Source organism: Hoplias malabaricus, chromosome 15, assembly GCF_029633855.1.
Source record: "Hoplias malabaricus isolate fHopMal1 chromosome 15, fHopMal1.hap1, whole genome shotgun sequence".
Taxonomy (NCBI): Eukaryota; Metazoa; Chordata; class Actinopteri; order Characiformes; family Erythrinidae; genus Hoplias; species Hoplias malabaricus.
The window spans coordinates 2493395-2509195 of NC_089814.1; the positions used below are offsets into that span (position 1 = coordinate 2493395).

Sequence of the window (15801 nt, forward strand, 5' to 3'; positions counted from 1 at the left end):
TAGCATTTTAGCTTTTACTACATACTTTTGCTCCAAAATAATATATACACCATATGTATTTACTTATTACAGAAACTATGAAATAATTCACTTATAAGCATAGGCTTTCCAAGGCACAACAAAAGGAAGAAGCTCTCTGTCTAACCACACAGAGAGATTTCGGACTACTGCAGAAGTTTCCTGGTTAGCTAGTAACCTTAGAGTCACATGGTCTAAAATAACCAATAAGAAAATAGTTGGAGCTAAATTATTTTACAACAAACCACCACAAGGTGGCATTAGTAGACAAATGGAAGGATAAGTGCCATGACAATTACACCTCATCAAACCACTGATTCAGAACAATGTCTGCATGAGGAAGTCCTCACAAACTTCTAGCCCTATAGGGCTTGTGATCTGACATGATGATATGATCATTCTCTGCAGATGGAAGAAGCAAGACAAACTGCCAAGCTGCATCGATGCTAACACCCCAACAGATTTACCGAATGAGGTCAGATTCTCTTTCATCAAGGACCTGGAATTTAAGTACAATGGCATTAAAATGTGAGTTTTCAATTTCATTTTTATTTGTATCTCAGTTGCCTGTTTTTAGTAACGAATGTCATCACAAAGCAGCGTTACAGCGATTTGTGTCCAAGCCTCTTCTGAGAAAGCCAAGGGCTTCAGTGGCAGAAAAAACTCCCTCAAAGCTCATAGAAATAACTTGAGAGGAACCAAGACTCAAAACAGGGAACCTATTTTTCTCTGAACAACACTGAAGAGCACAATGAATAACACAATAGGGATAAATTAGGCATAATAAAAAATAATGAAGAGCTGTGGTGAATATGAAAGAAAATATGAAAGTGATTCACTGGTATAATGAGGTTGTGAGAATTTTGAGCTCAGTTTGGTTCAGTGTTTAGCCTCCTTTCTGCTTTTGCTCTGAGCTGCTGAAAACGTGATTTGAGGGGGCAAACTGAATGGGAGGACATGGCTTTATTCCCATTTTTATCCCATGTTTTCATACTTAGGCAGCACTGGGTGGGTCTTGTTTCACAGTGTGTGGGAAACGCACATTAATGCCGATATGCACTGAACATGTAATTGATCATAACACGTTCTCTTTAAATATAAGTAAATGTGGTACTACTCACCTGTGTTCATAACATTATTGATTAATTGTTAAATCTTAACTCTCTGATCCTCAGAATACTGGAGTTGGAGGCTGAAAATCTGTTAAGAAAAATATGGCAGCTTTTCAAAGTCACGTCTTTCAAGTTATGGTTTACAAGCCTGTTCAGCTCCACAGAGTCATGGAGCTCCTTTGAGGAAATGCATTCTCATGTGCACCACCCTAAAGTTAATGGTATTTACTGCAAAAACAAGATATTTTTTGAAAGCTAACAAAACTCTCACACAATTTTCTGTCCAAAATCTACTCTCAGAAACTCTACGTACAATGATTAGATGCAATTAAAGTAGGACCAGTTATGATCTTTAATGAAATATCTGAACCTGTGAATCATGCCTATATCAGTTGTTCATGGGCATGGACGTAGAACAGGTTTGAACATGGTTTGAAAAGATTGTTGTTTCCCCACAGCACAGAGCATCAGAAACTCTCAAACTAAACATTTACTGCTGTTACGAAGAAATCCTGCCACACCCACACCTCCTTATATGGGCACTCAGCCACACCCACAGCTCCTTATATGGGCACTCAGCCACACCCACAGCTCTTAATATGGGCATGACACTGACACCGAGTGACCACATTCTCTGCTGACTCTGCTATGATCCACTGTTTTTATCTGCTGTAAGTGTTTGAGGCTCCTCTCGTCTCCTCGTAGATTATGTCCTGAAGCACTGGGAGAGCGATGAGTTTTTCGGGGATCAGTTTCTGAACGGACTGAACCCCATGATGATAAAGTGCTGCTCACAGCTGCCCCAGAACTTCCCGGTCACAGATGAGATGGTGAAGCAGTTTTTGGGAAAAAGCTGTTTAGAGGATGAGCTGCAGGTAAAGCCACAGCCGTGGAGCGTCCACACACACACACACACACACACACACACAAAATAAAAAATAAAAACACCATCACTGTCTGATTCCCCAAATTTCTGATAGAGTCATGAGCTGCAAAATAAGAGTCAGTATCGACTCCGGTGAGTATTGTGACCCTCTCTACACACTAGAGGGAGACAGAGAGAAAGGTGACCAGTCATTTCCTATGATAGCAGGCAGGTTAGGAAAGGGTCAGTGACAAGTGGCAAGCTACAAGTGACAGATGACAGAGCGAGATCAGTTGTGTGTTATAGAATTACACAGCTTGTCTGTGTCCAATGGATGAGTGTCTTTGTGCAGGATGTACGTGTAAACACACTCACTGTTTTTACAGATATGTTGTGATCATCTTTTCTCTTTTGTTCCAGAATGGGAACATCTTCCTCTGCGATTATCAAAATCTCAAGGATTTGAAGAACAACGTGATCCATAACAGGGAGCAGAGTTTGGCAGCTCCTCTCTGTTTACTCTACAGTACTCCGGATAAAAAACTGAAACCCATCGCTATCCAGGTGAGACTCAAACACTGTTCACACAGAGCAGGGGGGTCCTGTCTGGTGTGGTTACTCTGTTAGTAAACTGCTTTAAGAACCTGGAGGACACTTAGGAACCAAAATGACAGACTCAGACGCTCTCTGAGGTGTTCTAGTGGGAGTCCAAACTCAAACCTAACTAACCTTTCAAATTCTCAGATTAAAGAATGTCCTCCAAGTACATTTTTAGACACTGGACTGTTCACATGTTCCCCACAGTTGTTTCAAGAGCCCAGAGAAGAGAACCCCATCTTCCTTCCCTCCGACTCAGAACATGACTGGCTTCTGGCGAAGATCTTCGTACGAAGTGCTGAGTTCCAGGAACACGAGCTGAACTTCCACCTGCTGAGAACTCACCTCCTTGCTGAGGTTTTCACCATCTCAACTCTCCGCAACCTGCCTTCGGCTCACCCACTCTTCAAGGTCAGTTCTCTGCTCCGTCCAGATGTTGAGCTTGGCTTCTAATGCGAAACATGAACACGATACATGCTTTTATCATCAGTGCACAGCAGCACCTGACATAACAGGGACTCCAAATTTAACCCATTGCTCAAACACACTAAAATGTAGGGCAGTGTACACACCCAAACACTGTAGGAGTGGCAGCCACTTCAGTACTTAGTAGCAATTGGCAGTGGCAGGTGTCATGTTCTAGAGCAGAAAGAGGGAGGAGAATTTCTTGGCTCTTCACAAATGGATAAAAGGAGCATCCACCAAAGGGTCAGTCTCTGCAAGGTCAACACTTTCAGCTGAACTTTGTGAGAGACTCAAACAATTTACAACATTTCTCAGAGTGAGATCTCACAGGGTTTAGGTTTCTCACCCACTCTCGTCCACAACAGAAGATTCACACTGCAGGAGATTTAGGAACTCCAGAGAAATCTCAGTCCGTGTCGGACAAAGTCGGACACCACTGCTATATGAGCCTGACCTTTCAGCCCTCAGACGGCTCTGCAGGAGAATCCTTCATCACACTGTGATTAACACAGACACATGGGCTCTGGAGGACTTCAGGAAACTGCAGTCCCTCATCACAGTCCACCACTGCATCAAGAAACAGAAACAGAGACTGAGTTACACAGAGACACCACCATCAACAGAAACATCACAGAGTTCTCTGAGTCTGAATTATTTGTTGGCTTTGATAACCATGGTTTTTAACCATGTGTGGTGGTTCTGCATGGATTTAATGAACATAAATATTCCTGTGTTGTAACTTTAACGTTTTTTAACTTTCAGGTTCTGATGCCTCACACTCGCTACACTCTGCAGATCAACATGATGGCCAGGGACTTACTGATCTCTCCTGACGGCGTTTTTAAAAAGGTACAGATCCAACAGAGTCCGAAATAATTATTACATATTTATTATATTTACATTTGAAAGTGGTGTCTTCAGGTTTGTTTGATGCCTTGTATCAGATTGCCAAAGACGTTTCTGATGTTCCTATTACAGAAGTAGAGAGATTAAATAGGGTGATTCACAAAGCTATAAAAAAGTGGATAGTAGTATGCAGTGTGACATAGGAATTAAGAGGGGTGCTGAAACTACCACTCAAATTTAGTTAAGGAGTATACATGAGCTAAGGTGAGTTATGACATGATCTAAGGATGCAGTGGTAAAGCAGCATTACCAGTCAAAAAAGCAGGAAGGAAAGTGCAGGTATCCAGGAGCACACTGGAGCTAAGGAATGTGATTGGCCAACTGCAATGTGGAAGAGCAGGCCTTGGGTCCTATGATCCCTGGGAAGCATTTAATAAGGCCTCATTGCCAGAAAAAAAGGCAAATGATGACTAGTTTTATGCAAGAGCAGGAAAAACACCTGGCAAGGTATGCAACAGCAGCAACACAAACAAAACAAGGCCAGTGACTTCATTGGGAGACTCTAGAGAAGCAGAATATCACTTGGGAAGAGTTGTAAATAATGAAGGTGAGTGGTAATATTTTTTTCAGAGGGAGCAATTTAAATTTCCTTCAAATTCCATAAAATCATGGACAGTGGGCAGGTGAAGATGCTATATGTAAACTATGTGCAGTGGTTGGCATATTTTGGCATATTTCATCAGCATGTAAGATCAGCTTGTCACAGGACTGGTATACAGTGGATTTATTTGGAAGTAAATGCATAGAGGTTAATTCATTGCTAAGTGGTGGTAATAATAAAGTGGTTAGACTTGTGCAGTGGGAGGGGGGGCATATTGGAGAGCATGCCTAGGCTATAAACATTGATAAATGGGGTAAAGCGCGAGACTGAATATTGCTGGTGGCTGTAGGTATAAAACCACCTGTCCCAGAGTGCATTACGTTAACTACGCTGAGGCCAGACATAGTAATGTACAGAGATCTGTAATCAAGTCTACTACATCCTTGCTTGTGCCGTTCGGCAATATGGCAGAAAATTAAGGGCAACTATGAAGGAGTTATTGGAAGTAGCTGAAAGGTCTAGTCAGTGGTTGTCTATGAGGAGAGCACAGAGTATTTAGGGAAATACACTGTAGATGTGGAATGGATTTGGTGTGTTTTAGGTATGTGGAGGACAGGGCAGAGGAGTGGGGTGCTCACATGGAACTGGTGGCACTGAGCATGCATTAACAGTGCCAGTGGGGCTTGGTACAGTCTGTACAGTCACCAGGGAGGCCAGAGTGGAGTTACGGTTAAGAGGGCTGTTAAGGGGGTGGGTCTAGACAATTTTACTGTTGAGCTTTCCGGAGGTGTCATGGATAAATTCAGTGAAAAACAGATAAGGGAAGGTGCCTACCTGTTAAGATCTAGATGTGGGGGGTGTGTTGGGTACACCATGGGCTGAATGAGTAACCTTAGGCATTAGAAGTAGGATTTAACTGTGATAGATGATTACAGAAATGATGTGGCTGCAGGAAGGGAGAGAAGGAGCTGGGCCTCTTTATAACAAAAAGCACACTCTCTTTATAACAGAAAACTGCTGCAAACCATATGACAATATAAAGCTTTGATTATGTCTCTCTTTCACATGCTCGCTCTCTCTTATTTCTCACTCTCCATCTTTCACTCACTTCCTCCCACCCTCTTGCACATTCTCCCATTCTCTCATTTTTAACCCCTCAGCTCACAGCTATCGGTGATCAGGATGCCATCCAGGAGTTTTTACAGAGAGGCACATCCTCCCTCACCTACAGCTCCCTCTGTTTACCTGACAACATCAAAGAGAGGGGACTGGAGAACATCCCCAACTACTACTACAGAGAGGATGGGCTCCAGCTCTGGAACACCATTCATGAGTAAAACACAGAATATCAGACACATCCTCCACTCTGTTTCTTTAATGAGATTCTTCTAAAATTGCTCAGGGGCTACACTATAGACTCATTAAGGGACACTACAGAGAAATTAAAGAGACACTACAGACTCATTAATGGGAGACACTACAGAGATACTAAAGAGACACTACAGACTCATTAAAGGGACACTACAGAGATATTAAAGAGACACTACAGAGACATTAAAGAGACACCACAGAGACATCAAAGAGACACTACAGACTCATTAAGGGGACAATACAGAGACATTAAAGAAACAGTACAGACTCATTAAGGGGACACTACAGAGACATTAAAGAGACAGTACAGAGATATTAAAGAGACACTACAGACTCATTAAGGGGACACTACAGAGACATTAAAGAGACAGTACAGAGATATTAAAGAGACACTACAGATTCATTGAGAAATGTGGAACTTTCATTGCTGTGTGATTGCAGCCTCTACTTAAAATCTGCTGTGCAGCTTGCCTTCATTTACATTTACATTTATGCATTTGGCAGACGCTTTTATCCAAAGTGACTTACAAAAGAAGATCTAACATTCGAACTACAGCACAATTTATACAAAATACCTTACATTAAGTGCAATATGCAGGAAGTAATAAGTGCATTAAAGAAAGACTTTCAGTGCAAGAGATACTCTCGGAAGAGCTGGGTTTTCAATGATTTATTGAATGCAGAGAGGGTTCCTGTTGCTCTGATGGTGCTTGGAAGCTCGTTCTACCAGCGTGGTACCAGAGATGAGAATAGCCTCGACTGACCTGTACGGGGGGTTGGTCGTGTTAGTTGGCGCTCCTTTGAGGAACGGAGAGGGCAGGCGCTTACATATGGTTTTAAGAGTTTATTGAGGAAGATGGGAGCAGAACCAGTGAATACTCTGAAGGCCATCATTAGTGATTTAAATTTGTTGCGAGCAGCTAAGGGTAGCCAATACAGCTCAACTAATAGGGGCGTGACATGTGCTTTTTTAGGCTGGTTGAAAACAAAAACAGCTGTAACTGTAACTCAAAAGTGCTTTAGTCGTATGTTATGAAAATGCACAAGCTCCTTTCCCATGGTCTTCAGAACATATCTCATCTTGCTAGTACTGCATCTCTAGGTGGTGGTGTAATCAATTAATAACCTATGCAACCAGTTTCTGTCCAATTGTAGCACCCCCTTTCTGAGCAATGTGGTCACATTTGGCACACTACTTTAGAGTAATGACTTACATATGTGTACCAAGTTTTGCTTGATTTGGACTAAATTTGTTTGAGTTATAGCTCAAAGAGTGCATTGAGCTCTGCCCACGCATATTTGTTGAATAACTGCCGCAAAAGCGTGACAAAATTTCAAACTTTTTTTTGATAATTATTTACCTACAGTCTATACAGATTTCAAAAATTGACTTCGAAAAGCTCCATTTTCACATACCTATTGTGGATAAACCATGCATTTTTTGAAAATACTTTTTGCAATTTTGTAATTGTAAAGTTGTAAGACACTATGCAGAGTATTCTGTAAAACAAATTGCTTGTCGATAAGCTTAATTTTAGCTGAGATATTCCATACTTCCATGTTTAAAATTTTTATTTTAGCCCCCTACTGGCTATCGGTATGAATTTTTTTATGTGCATAGTGGAAATAGCATGCACAAGCTGCGGTGGCATAAGCACTACATAACGGAGTAAATGATAATTAATTATTATTTAATTAATAATGAATTATTTAATTCATTTTGATAAGCTCCATGTTTGGGAGTCATTAAATAATATGTAGTGTTTTTACCTGTCCAATTTTAGCTTGGTCATATTATACAGCAAGATTAGCTCGAATTAATTATTATTAATGAATTATGCTCATTGACTAGCTGTAGGTTCTTGGCTCTGCAATTGAAGCTGAACTAGAAGGAATAATTCCGTACAAGAAAAGTGCACACACAAATAACCAAGGATTGTTATTTTTCACACAACTGGTTTATTAATAATAATATCAAATAATGAATATTGATTATACATTCATATAATGAAATGGATTACAGTGAAACATGAGGGAACAGGGAGAATAATATATGAGGGAATTTCTGTATGATAATTACCCTAAATTCTAGAAAGGCTATTGTTCATCCCAGCAAGCATTCAGCACCCACATCCTGAGGAATGAAGGAATGAAACCATGTGACCTTACGTATCCCGGGAGATACTGGAGACTGGACATAGCTGGGATCATGTCGCTGATGCACTGTGCTTTCCGGTGCGGGCTTTCCGCCGTGGGCCTTGTAGCGTTGCAGTCGTGGGCGTTCCTTTTCTCCCCCTTTTCAGACATGGCGACCCCTCTGCATTCCGAAGTTCTCTGTGGGGATTCTCCGTCATCGCTGATCTGCCGCCTTGTGAGAGACAGTCCAAGCAGGTCTCTCCTGGGCCTCATCTCAGAAGGTCATTCTGAGGGTGCGGGTGCCGTCTTCTTCATTTCTGGTCCAGAAGGTTTGTCATCACTTTGAAGGTCAGAGGTCTGAGGTCTTCTCATGGTCTGGCTGTGGCATTGAATTTTTGCTGGTGTTAAACTATAGCTTTTCTTCACCTATAGTTTTCTACAAGAGATAAAATTAAAATAGAACTTTTGTTCTACCTGGACCATGCTTGAGGGTTCCAAGACTATTTAAGAAAGCTATGAGAGTCCAATTTCTGCAGAGGAGCCTGCAGAGTCATTTCAAAACCTGAATCATTTTCCTCTTTAGCCTTGAAAAAGGCGAAAAGAGAAAAAGTGTGAAGTGAAGCAAAGGTGTGGGGAAAGAAGAAGCCTAAAGTGTCTGAAGCCTTGAAGTTTTCTGAAAGAATCTCATTTGGCGTCACTGGCTTTTACCAAAATTTATAAGACCCGCCTTAAAGACTCGGTTGGTCCTAAGGGACTGAGAATTGGAGCCTCTCTTGCTCCTGATTGGCTTCCTGTACCTTGGTAGTGACATCACATAAAATCTATGACCCTTGACAAGACAAAGGCTTGAAGACCATCCCTTTTCAATGAATGTCCCAGGATTCTGAATCATACATTGCAATATAAAAGGTTATATGTTAACACAAAGTAATATCATTAAGACAACTGTGTTTTACATAATTATTAACTACACACACAGTATGTGGCTACCTTGGTTCTACATAAATTCATATAAAACAAAAATGACTTTAAACACATGTAAATTAATCCCACCTATTTTGATTGTCCAAATGGAATTAATTACAAACCGTTGTGCACTTATGTAACTTCAAATTGTTTTAAACCAATGGGAATTAAGGTTTAATTCTATAGTTTGAGAAGTTCTTCATTAGGCAGTTTTATACAGAGCATAAACTCAGGAGTGTCTCCCAAAAGATTCTTATCTTGACCCTGCATGGCCTTGGGTCATAAAAAAGGTCCCTGGAGAGTGGTTTACAAGCCAGCTCTGTGTTATCTGAAATTCCCATCTGGGCTTGTGTGGCTTGGAGATGTCTCTGAAACCAGCTAAAGTTTGGGTATTTAAAATCAAGTCTCAGAAATTCACATTTCTTATTAGACATTACTACACATTCATCTTATCACACTACATTAGGAAGTGCGGCCATGGACATACCATTCAAGTCTCATGATGATTGGATCTTGTTAAGGTTGTCAAACAGCTGCTAAAATCTGATTGGCTGATGGCAGCCATGTTTTTTCAAATATGACATCATCGTCATAGAATCTGATTCAGGATATCACCCACTACATGCATACCAATCGGCATGGTAATCAGACAATCCTGTGAAGCGTAAGAATTTTTTTTACTATTATAGCGCCCCCTAGGCTTGCAGTTGCAGAACTATTTAATCATATCTTCCAACCCTTATAGGGATCAAGCATGTGAAGTATCATAACTTTCGGGGAAATTGTTTGAGAGTTATAACTATATTTGTCTGATTTTTGAGTCTGGAAACCAAGCAGTGATGAAATTCCAACTTTTTTTTGTTGATAATTATTAAAGATCAGGTTCTTAGGATTGTGCTGATACCACATATGTCCATATTGGGTACATTTCCAGGGACTATTTGTGCTCAAAAATTTGTGTGATTTAGCATAATATGCAAATTAGCTCAACATCTAAGTGGGCGGAGCTTATGGGTTCTTGAGGCTTTTTTGTAGGGTCTGACCTAAAGAATCAGGAATTAGAATTTCGTCTGTTCACCACAAGGGGTAGGAGATACAGACACCAACGCATTCAGGGTCTACTACCAGGGGCTGCACATCGCATTTTATTGCCAAAAAAGAAGACAAATGAAGAAGAAGAGGAAACAAAAGAAAAAAAAAAATAGGGCTCCAGCACTTTCGGTGCTTGGACCCATAAGAAAAGAAGAGGAAACAGAACTAGAAGGACATTAAAGTGGAATTGAACAGATATTATTTGTGTCAAATTTATTCAAGGAAAACAAATGAAGAGCACACGATCCTGTTTGTAATTGCAAAACTACTGCAGAGCGCAGTACCCTATCTCATACCCTATCATCTGTCAGGCACTCTTCAGTCACAGGGGGCCTAAATACTCTTAGTTCCTGCCATTAAGAAAAACACTGCAGGAGGAAGAGCCTTTTCTCACAAAGCTCCTCAGCTCTGAAATAGCCTCCTGTTACTCTTCGGGGCTCAGACACACTCGCAGGCTTTAAATCTAGATTAGAAACCTACCAATGAATTCCTTCTGAATTTGAAACACATTTTTGAGTCATGAGCGTTTGTTGGGCACTAGGGAGAAAAGATGGCTCCATAGACAGGAAAGTTACATTTTCACCTGTGAGAAGTCGCATTTGCAAAATGTACTTGTCTTTTAAACTGCTAGAAAATGACCAGTTTCTTCGCAATATGCACAGTTCTTACAACAAACCGGTAAAGTGTCCTCACCAATGTCATAGGGGAAATATTCTCCAAACTTGGAGCATTTGTTTGAAGTGAGGATGACTGACTGGTTTTGACTTTTGTTTTCATTCATTTCAACGACAAGCCAGTGGTCCTCCTCCTTAAAAGTGTAAACATTTCCTCCTCATTCACTTTTTAAGGTAGAAACAGTGTGTAGAACAGTAGAACAACCTCTAAATACATCAGTGTCCCTCAGTGATACGGGTTGGGATTTCAAACAGCATTCAGTCAAAAAAGAAATTGTTTCCCAAAGGAAATGACTGGCAGAATGTTCCAGCATCTTCATATTTAACTCTCACACTGTCACTGACACACACACACACACACGGTCTGTCACACACACACACACACACACACACACACACACTCAAACATCACACACCCAGCAGCACCTTAGCAACCAAAACATATACCATAGCAACACCTTAGGAATACCATAACAACCAAACCGTATACCATAGTAACACCTTAGGAATAGCATAACAACCAAACCATACACCATAGCAACACCTTAGGAATGCCATAACAACCAAACCATATACCATAGCAACACCAACCACCCAGCAACACAACCACCAGCATCCAACATTTATACCACAGCAACTTCTTAGCCACCTCTTAGCAGCACCTTATCGACCAACAGCTGTACCATAGCAACACCTTAGCAACAAACATCTAGACCATAGCAACACATTAACAACAGCCTAGCAGCAGCTTGTAGTGGGTGGAATCACTGCACTTCTGCTGCGGCGCTGAAATCACACCCAGTTTCTGCAGGAACTGCACACTCTACTGACGGATTATATTTCATTAGGAAATCTGTAGCAGAAAGTAAAATACTCCCCACTGTGTGAACAGTCCGTTTCTCTTCAGTGTGATGAGCTGCTGTGTGTGTTGCAGGTTTGTGGAAGGAGTGTTGAAATGTTATTATAAAAACGATGAGGACGTGGAGAAGGACACTGAGCTACAGGAATGGATCAGTGAGATCTTCCAGCACGGGTTCCTGAAGAACAAAAAGAGCAGTGCGTCCTGTTTTTACTGATGTTACTCCTCCTCCTCCTCCTCCTCCTGTGCTCCCCTCCTCCTGTATCTCTTGTCCTCCCTCCTCCTCCCCCTCCTCGTGCTGTGTCTGTGTGGTGGGGAATGTCTGTTTAGTATCTTTTGAGAATTTTTAAAATTAAAATAAAATAATTGTCCTACAATTTTCCTTCTGTTATATTTTAGTAGGTGGAAGTAAGCTGTGCTTATGTGATCTGGTTGTGAGGGAAACCAATCAGAGTTAGAGATGTTTAGGCCCCTCCCCTCAGTAAAGACCCTCTTCCCTGGCTCCTGTTTATTTAGAAATTCCTGAGTCCTTCAAATCCGTGGAGGAGGTGGTGAAGTTTGTTACCATGGTGACCTTCACTGTATCCGGCCAACACGCCTCCGTCAACAACGGACAGGTTACAACACACACACACACACACACAGTGATCACTGCATTAGGAACACCTACCTTATCTCTACACCCGTTGTCCACGGTTAAGGTGCTGCTGTGTGGTCAGTGGAGCTGATAAAATAGACAACGGATGTAGATACACTCCAAATACATTCCTGTTCCTAGTGCAATAACCATTCATGGAATACAGTGTATAATGCATACTCCTCTGTGGTGTGTGTGTGTGTGTGTGTAGTTTGAGTTTGGAGGGTGGATGCCCAACCTGCCGACTACCCTCCGACTCCCTCCGCCCAAAACCAAAGGACAGTCCACAAAGACGACCATCTTCCAGACGTTACCCAACGTCTCCACCACCATCCATGGCCTCGCTGTCCTCAAGCTCCTCAGCACCAAGTCCTCCGACCACGTGAGTCCCATCACACAATCACCATCATCCATTCACCACCATGTACAGACTTCACACCTCCTTATATAGGTCTGACATGGACGTGAAAAATGTTATAAACTCTCCTGGTCAAACTGCGTTGGTTTCATATGAAATGTGCAATAAACACAATAAAGAGACATTCAGCAAAACACTCTTCCTTCTCTCTCTCTCTCTCTCTCTCACTATGTGCTCTCTGTTCTCTCTCTCTCTCTCTCTCTGAAGTATCCACTGGGAGTTTACAAGGAGGAGCTGTTTGGAGATGCTGGCTCTTGTCATCTTGATACGTTTAAAACATCTCTGAAGAATATGGATAAAACAATCGCCGCCAGAAACGAAGGCCTGGGTCTTCCCTACGTTTACCTCCGACCAGTGAATGTGGACAACAGTGTGGCCCTGTAGAGCGGAGGACTGACCACAGGGGGGCAGTGATGAGCTACACTCACAGACACTCTTGGACATTGCAGAAGCTTGTTTATTCAGTTTACTGCACGTTCATTTGTGTTTTTTTAAATAATTGATTTAATAAACAACTAAACATCCAGTGGGAAGGGATATGGTTATTTTATGGTGTGATTGCTAAAAAACATTTTTCTTACTAAATTTATACTAAAGATTTAATTACTTTCGTGTTTATTTGCTCTTTCCTGACATTTAAAAAAAAATCAGTTCATGTTTATCATTATGGCATAAAAAAAAATAAAAAAAAAAATAAGTGAAATCAAAGCAGATCTGTTTGTGTTGTGCTTATTTCTCCAGCCGCATCAGTAATGCTACGTGCTAAAGGCTACAGCTAACACTAGTGTGAACCAAAATGACATCAAACTTTAAACTCCAACACCTGCTTCTCAAACTTCACAAGTAAAGGGTCACTATATCGCCTTAAACAAGGGCCCCCACATCGGTCACTGCTCTACAATAAACTGTGGGTCAGTCACAAGCTGCCTGCGCTAATCCAGCCACAGCTCATCTGTTACAACAAAGAAAAGTGTAAGAGAATGTTCTACAAACTATAAAACGTGTTACTGTGGAGAAACAGAGCGAGGATCAGGGTCATATCTCATAAAAAAGGGTTAATAGTTCACACACTGGGAACTGTTTAACAAACAGTGTATTACTGAACACTGCACAGGGACCAAAGTGTAAACCCAGCCCCACAGACGAGGAGCATCCTGTGAACTGCATTAAATCAGGACTCTGTTCTGTGTGATTCTCCTGAACCTTTATTTAAAGACAAACACAAAGAACAGATTTGTAAAGTTGTCTCTGAACCGGACTGTACTCTGTAAATATAAATACAGTTAGAGTCTGACGCCTGTGACTCGCTCCAGAAAAGTGGTGAAATCAGAGCGAAGAGTTTATAGAATGTTCCAGTTCCTCCGTTTAGAAGAGTCCACTATAAACAGGAGAATATCAAAGAGATAAAAGGAGTATCCACCAAAGAGTCAGTCTCTGCAGAAAGGAAGAGGCGTGGTCACTGCTCAGAGAGGGGGCGTGGTCTGCACTTTGGGCCTTCTTGAGAAAATGATTAATTCAAACATTCATTGTCTGTAACCCTTATCCAGTTCAGGGCAGCAGTGGGTCCAGAGCCTACCTGGAATCACTGGGTGCAAGGCGGGGACAAGCCCTGGTGGGGGGCGCCAGTCCTTTACAGGGTGAAACACACACACCTACAGACATTTTTGAGTCTCCAATCCACCTACAACCTACAACTGTTTTTGGAGTGTGGAAGGAAACCGGAGCACCTGGAGGAAACCCACTCAGACAAAGGGAGAACACACCACACTCCTCACAGACAGTCACCCGGAGGAAACCCACACAGACGCAGGGAGAACACACCACACTCCTCACAGACAGTCACCCGGAGGAAACCCACACAGACGCAGGGAGAACACACCACACTCCTCACAGACAGTCACCCGGAGGAAACCCACGCAGACGCAGGGAGAACACACCACACTCCTCACAGACAGTCACCCGGAGGAAACCCACGCAGACGCAGGGAGAACACACCACACTCCTCACAGACAGTCACCCAGAGGAAACCCACGCAGACGCAGAGAGAACACACCACACTCCTCACAGACAGTCACCCGGAGGAAACCCACGCAGACACAGAGAGAACACACCACACTCCTCACAGACAGTCACCCGGAGGAAACCCACACAGACGCAGGGAGAACACACCACACTCCTCACAGACAGTCACCCGGAGGAAACCCACACAGACGCAGGGAGAACACACCACACTCCTCACAGACAGTCACCCGGAGGAAACCCACGCAGACGCAGGGAGAACACACCACACTCCTCACAGACAGTCACCCGGAGGAAACCCACGCAGACGCAGGGAGAACACACCACACTCCTCACAGACAGTCACCCAGAGGAAACCCACGCAGACGCAGAGAGAACACACCACACTCCTCACAGACAGTCACCCGGAGGAAACCCACGCAGACACAGAGAGAACACACCACACTCCTCACAGACAGTCACCCGGAGGAAACCCACGCAGACTCAGGGAGAACACACCACACTCCTCACAGACAGTCACCCGGAGGAAACCCACGCAGACACAGAGAGAACACGCCTCACTCCTCACAGACAGTCACCTGGAGCAGGACTCAAACCCATGACCCTGGAGCTGTGATAGAGACACTAGCTGCTGCTCCACTGTGACGCCCTTGAGAAAATCAAACAGTTGAAAAAAGAACATTTCTCAGCATGCGACAAGGTCAGACACCACTGCTGAATGAGCCTGACCTTCCAGCCCTCAGACGGCTCTGTAGGAGAATCTCTCATCACACCGTGAAGAACGTATTTTATCATAAAGCAGAGGTGGGCAATCTTATACACACAGTGGCTGCTGGATTTTAGTTCATTCAGGCCAGAGCTCACCTGATTTCACTTCTTTAATTAGTTAGACACAACTACTGACCATGTGACCTCATTGTTGGTTGGAACAGAAAACAGCCACCACACCGGCCCCTTGCAGACCGGCCACCCGTCATAATGCAACACTAAGTCATATTTTCACAGCTTCAACATCATTGCAATGCTCCACTGAGCTGTAACAGAGAGAATAGAGACTCTGTTGTCACTACACCAGGCTCAGCACTGCAGAAAGCGCACTGTGTAATTTTTGAAGAAGGTAGGAAA

General features: G+C 42.7%; 1 protein-coding gene and 1 long non-coding RNA gene across 5 annotated transcripts in view; one reads left to right on the forward strand and one right to left on the reverse strand.

Moving 5' to 3' along the window:
• The first annotated feature begins 109 nt into the window (after nt 1-109).
• On the forward strand, nt 110-13322 carry LOC136668803 (polyunsaturated fatty acid lipoxygenase ALOX15B-like). The gene is made up of 11 exons (XM_066646512.1): nt 110-546; nt 1194-1351; nt 1836-2005; nt 2416-2559; nt 2800-3003; nt 3820-3906; nt 5665-5837; nt 11678-11799; nt 12119-12219; nt 12451-12621; nt 12865-13322. Exons 1-11 carry the CDS (start codon nt 410-412, stop codon nt 13039-13041), a joined length of 1644 nt encoding a protein of 547 aa, XP_066502609.1. The 5' UTR covers nt 110-409; the 3' UTR covers nt 13042-13322.
• Nucleotides 511-15801, reverse strand: part of LOC136668806 (uncharacterized) — a 42029-nt gene continuing 26738 nt past the window's right edge. The window contains exons 2-5 of one of the 4 annotated variants that reach the window (XR_010795535.1): nt 3958-4026; nt 3512-3624; nt 3165-3231; nt 511-3041 (exon numbers count right to left, since the gene is read on the reverse strand). This is a non-coding gene — a long non-coding RNA (uncharacterized lncRNA). The remainder of the gene's footprint in view (nt 3042-3164; nt 3232-3511; nt 3625-3957; nt 4027-15801) is intronic. The other 3 variants (XR_010795536.1, XR_010795533.1, XR_010795534.1) reach the window with 3 other exon arrangements.

Coding starts and splice junctions, on each gene's coding strand:
- LOC136668803 (XM_066646512.1), top strand. CDS start 410: ATGATCATTCTCTGCAGATGGAAGAAGCAAGACAAACTGCCAAGCTGC. Junction 1,352..1,835: donor GCACCACCCTAAAGTTAATG/GTATTTACTGCA, acceptor GTCTCCTCGTAG/ATTATGTCCTGAAGCACTGG. Junction 3,004..3,819: donor CGGCTCACCCACTCTTCAAG/GTCAGTTCTCTG, acceptor TTTAACTTTCAG/GTTCTGATGCCTCACACTCG.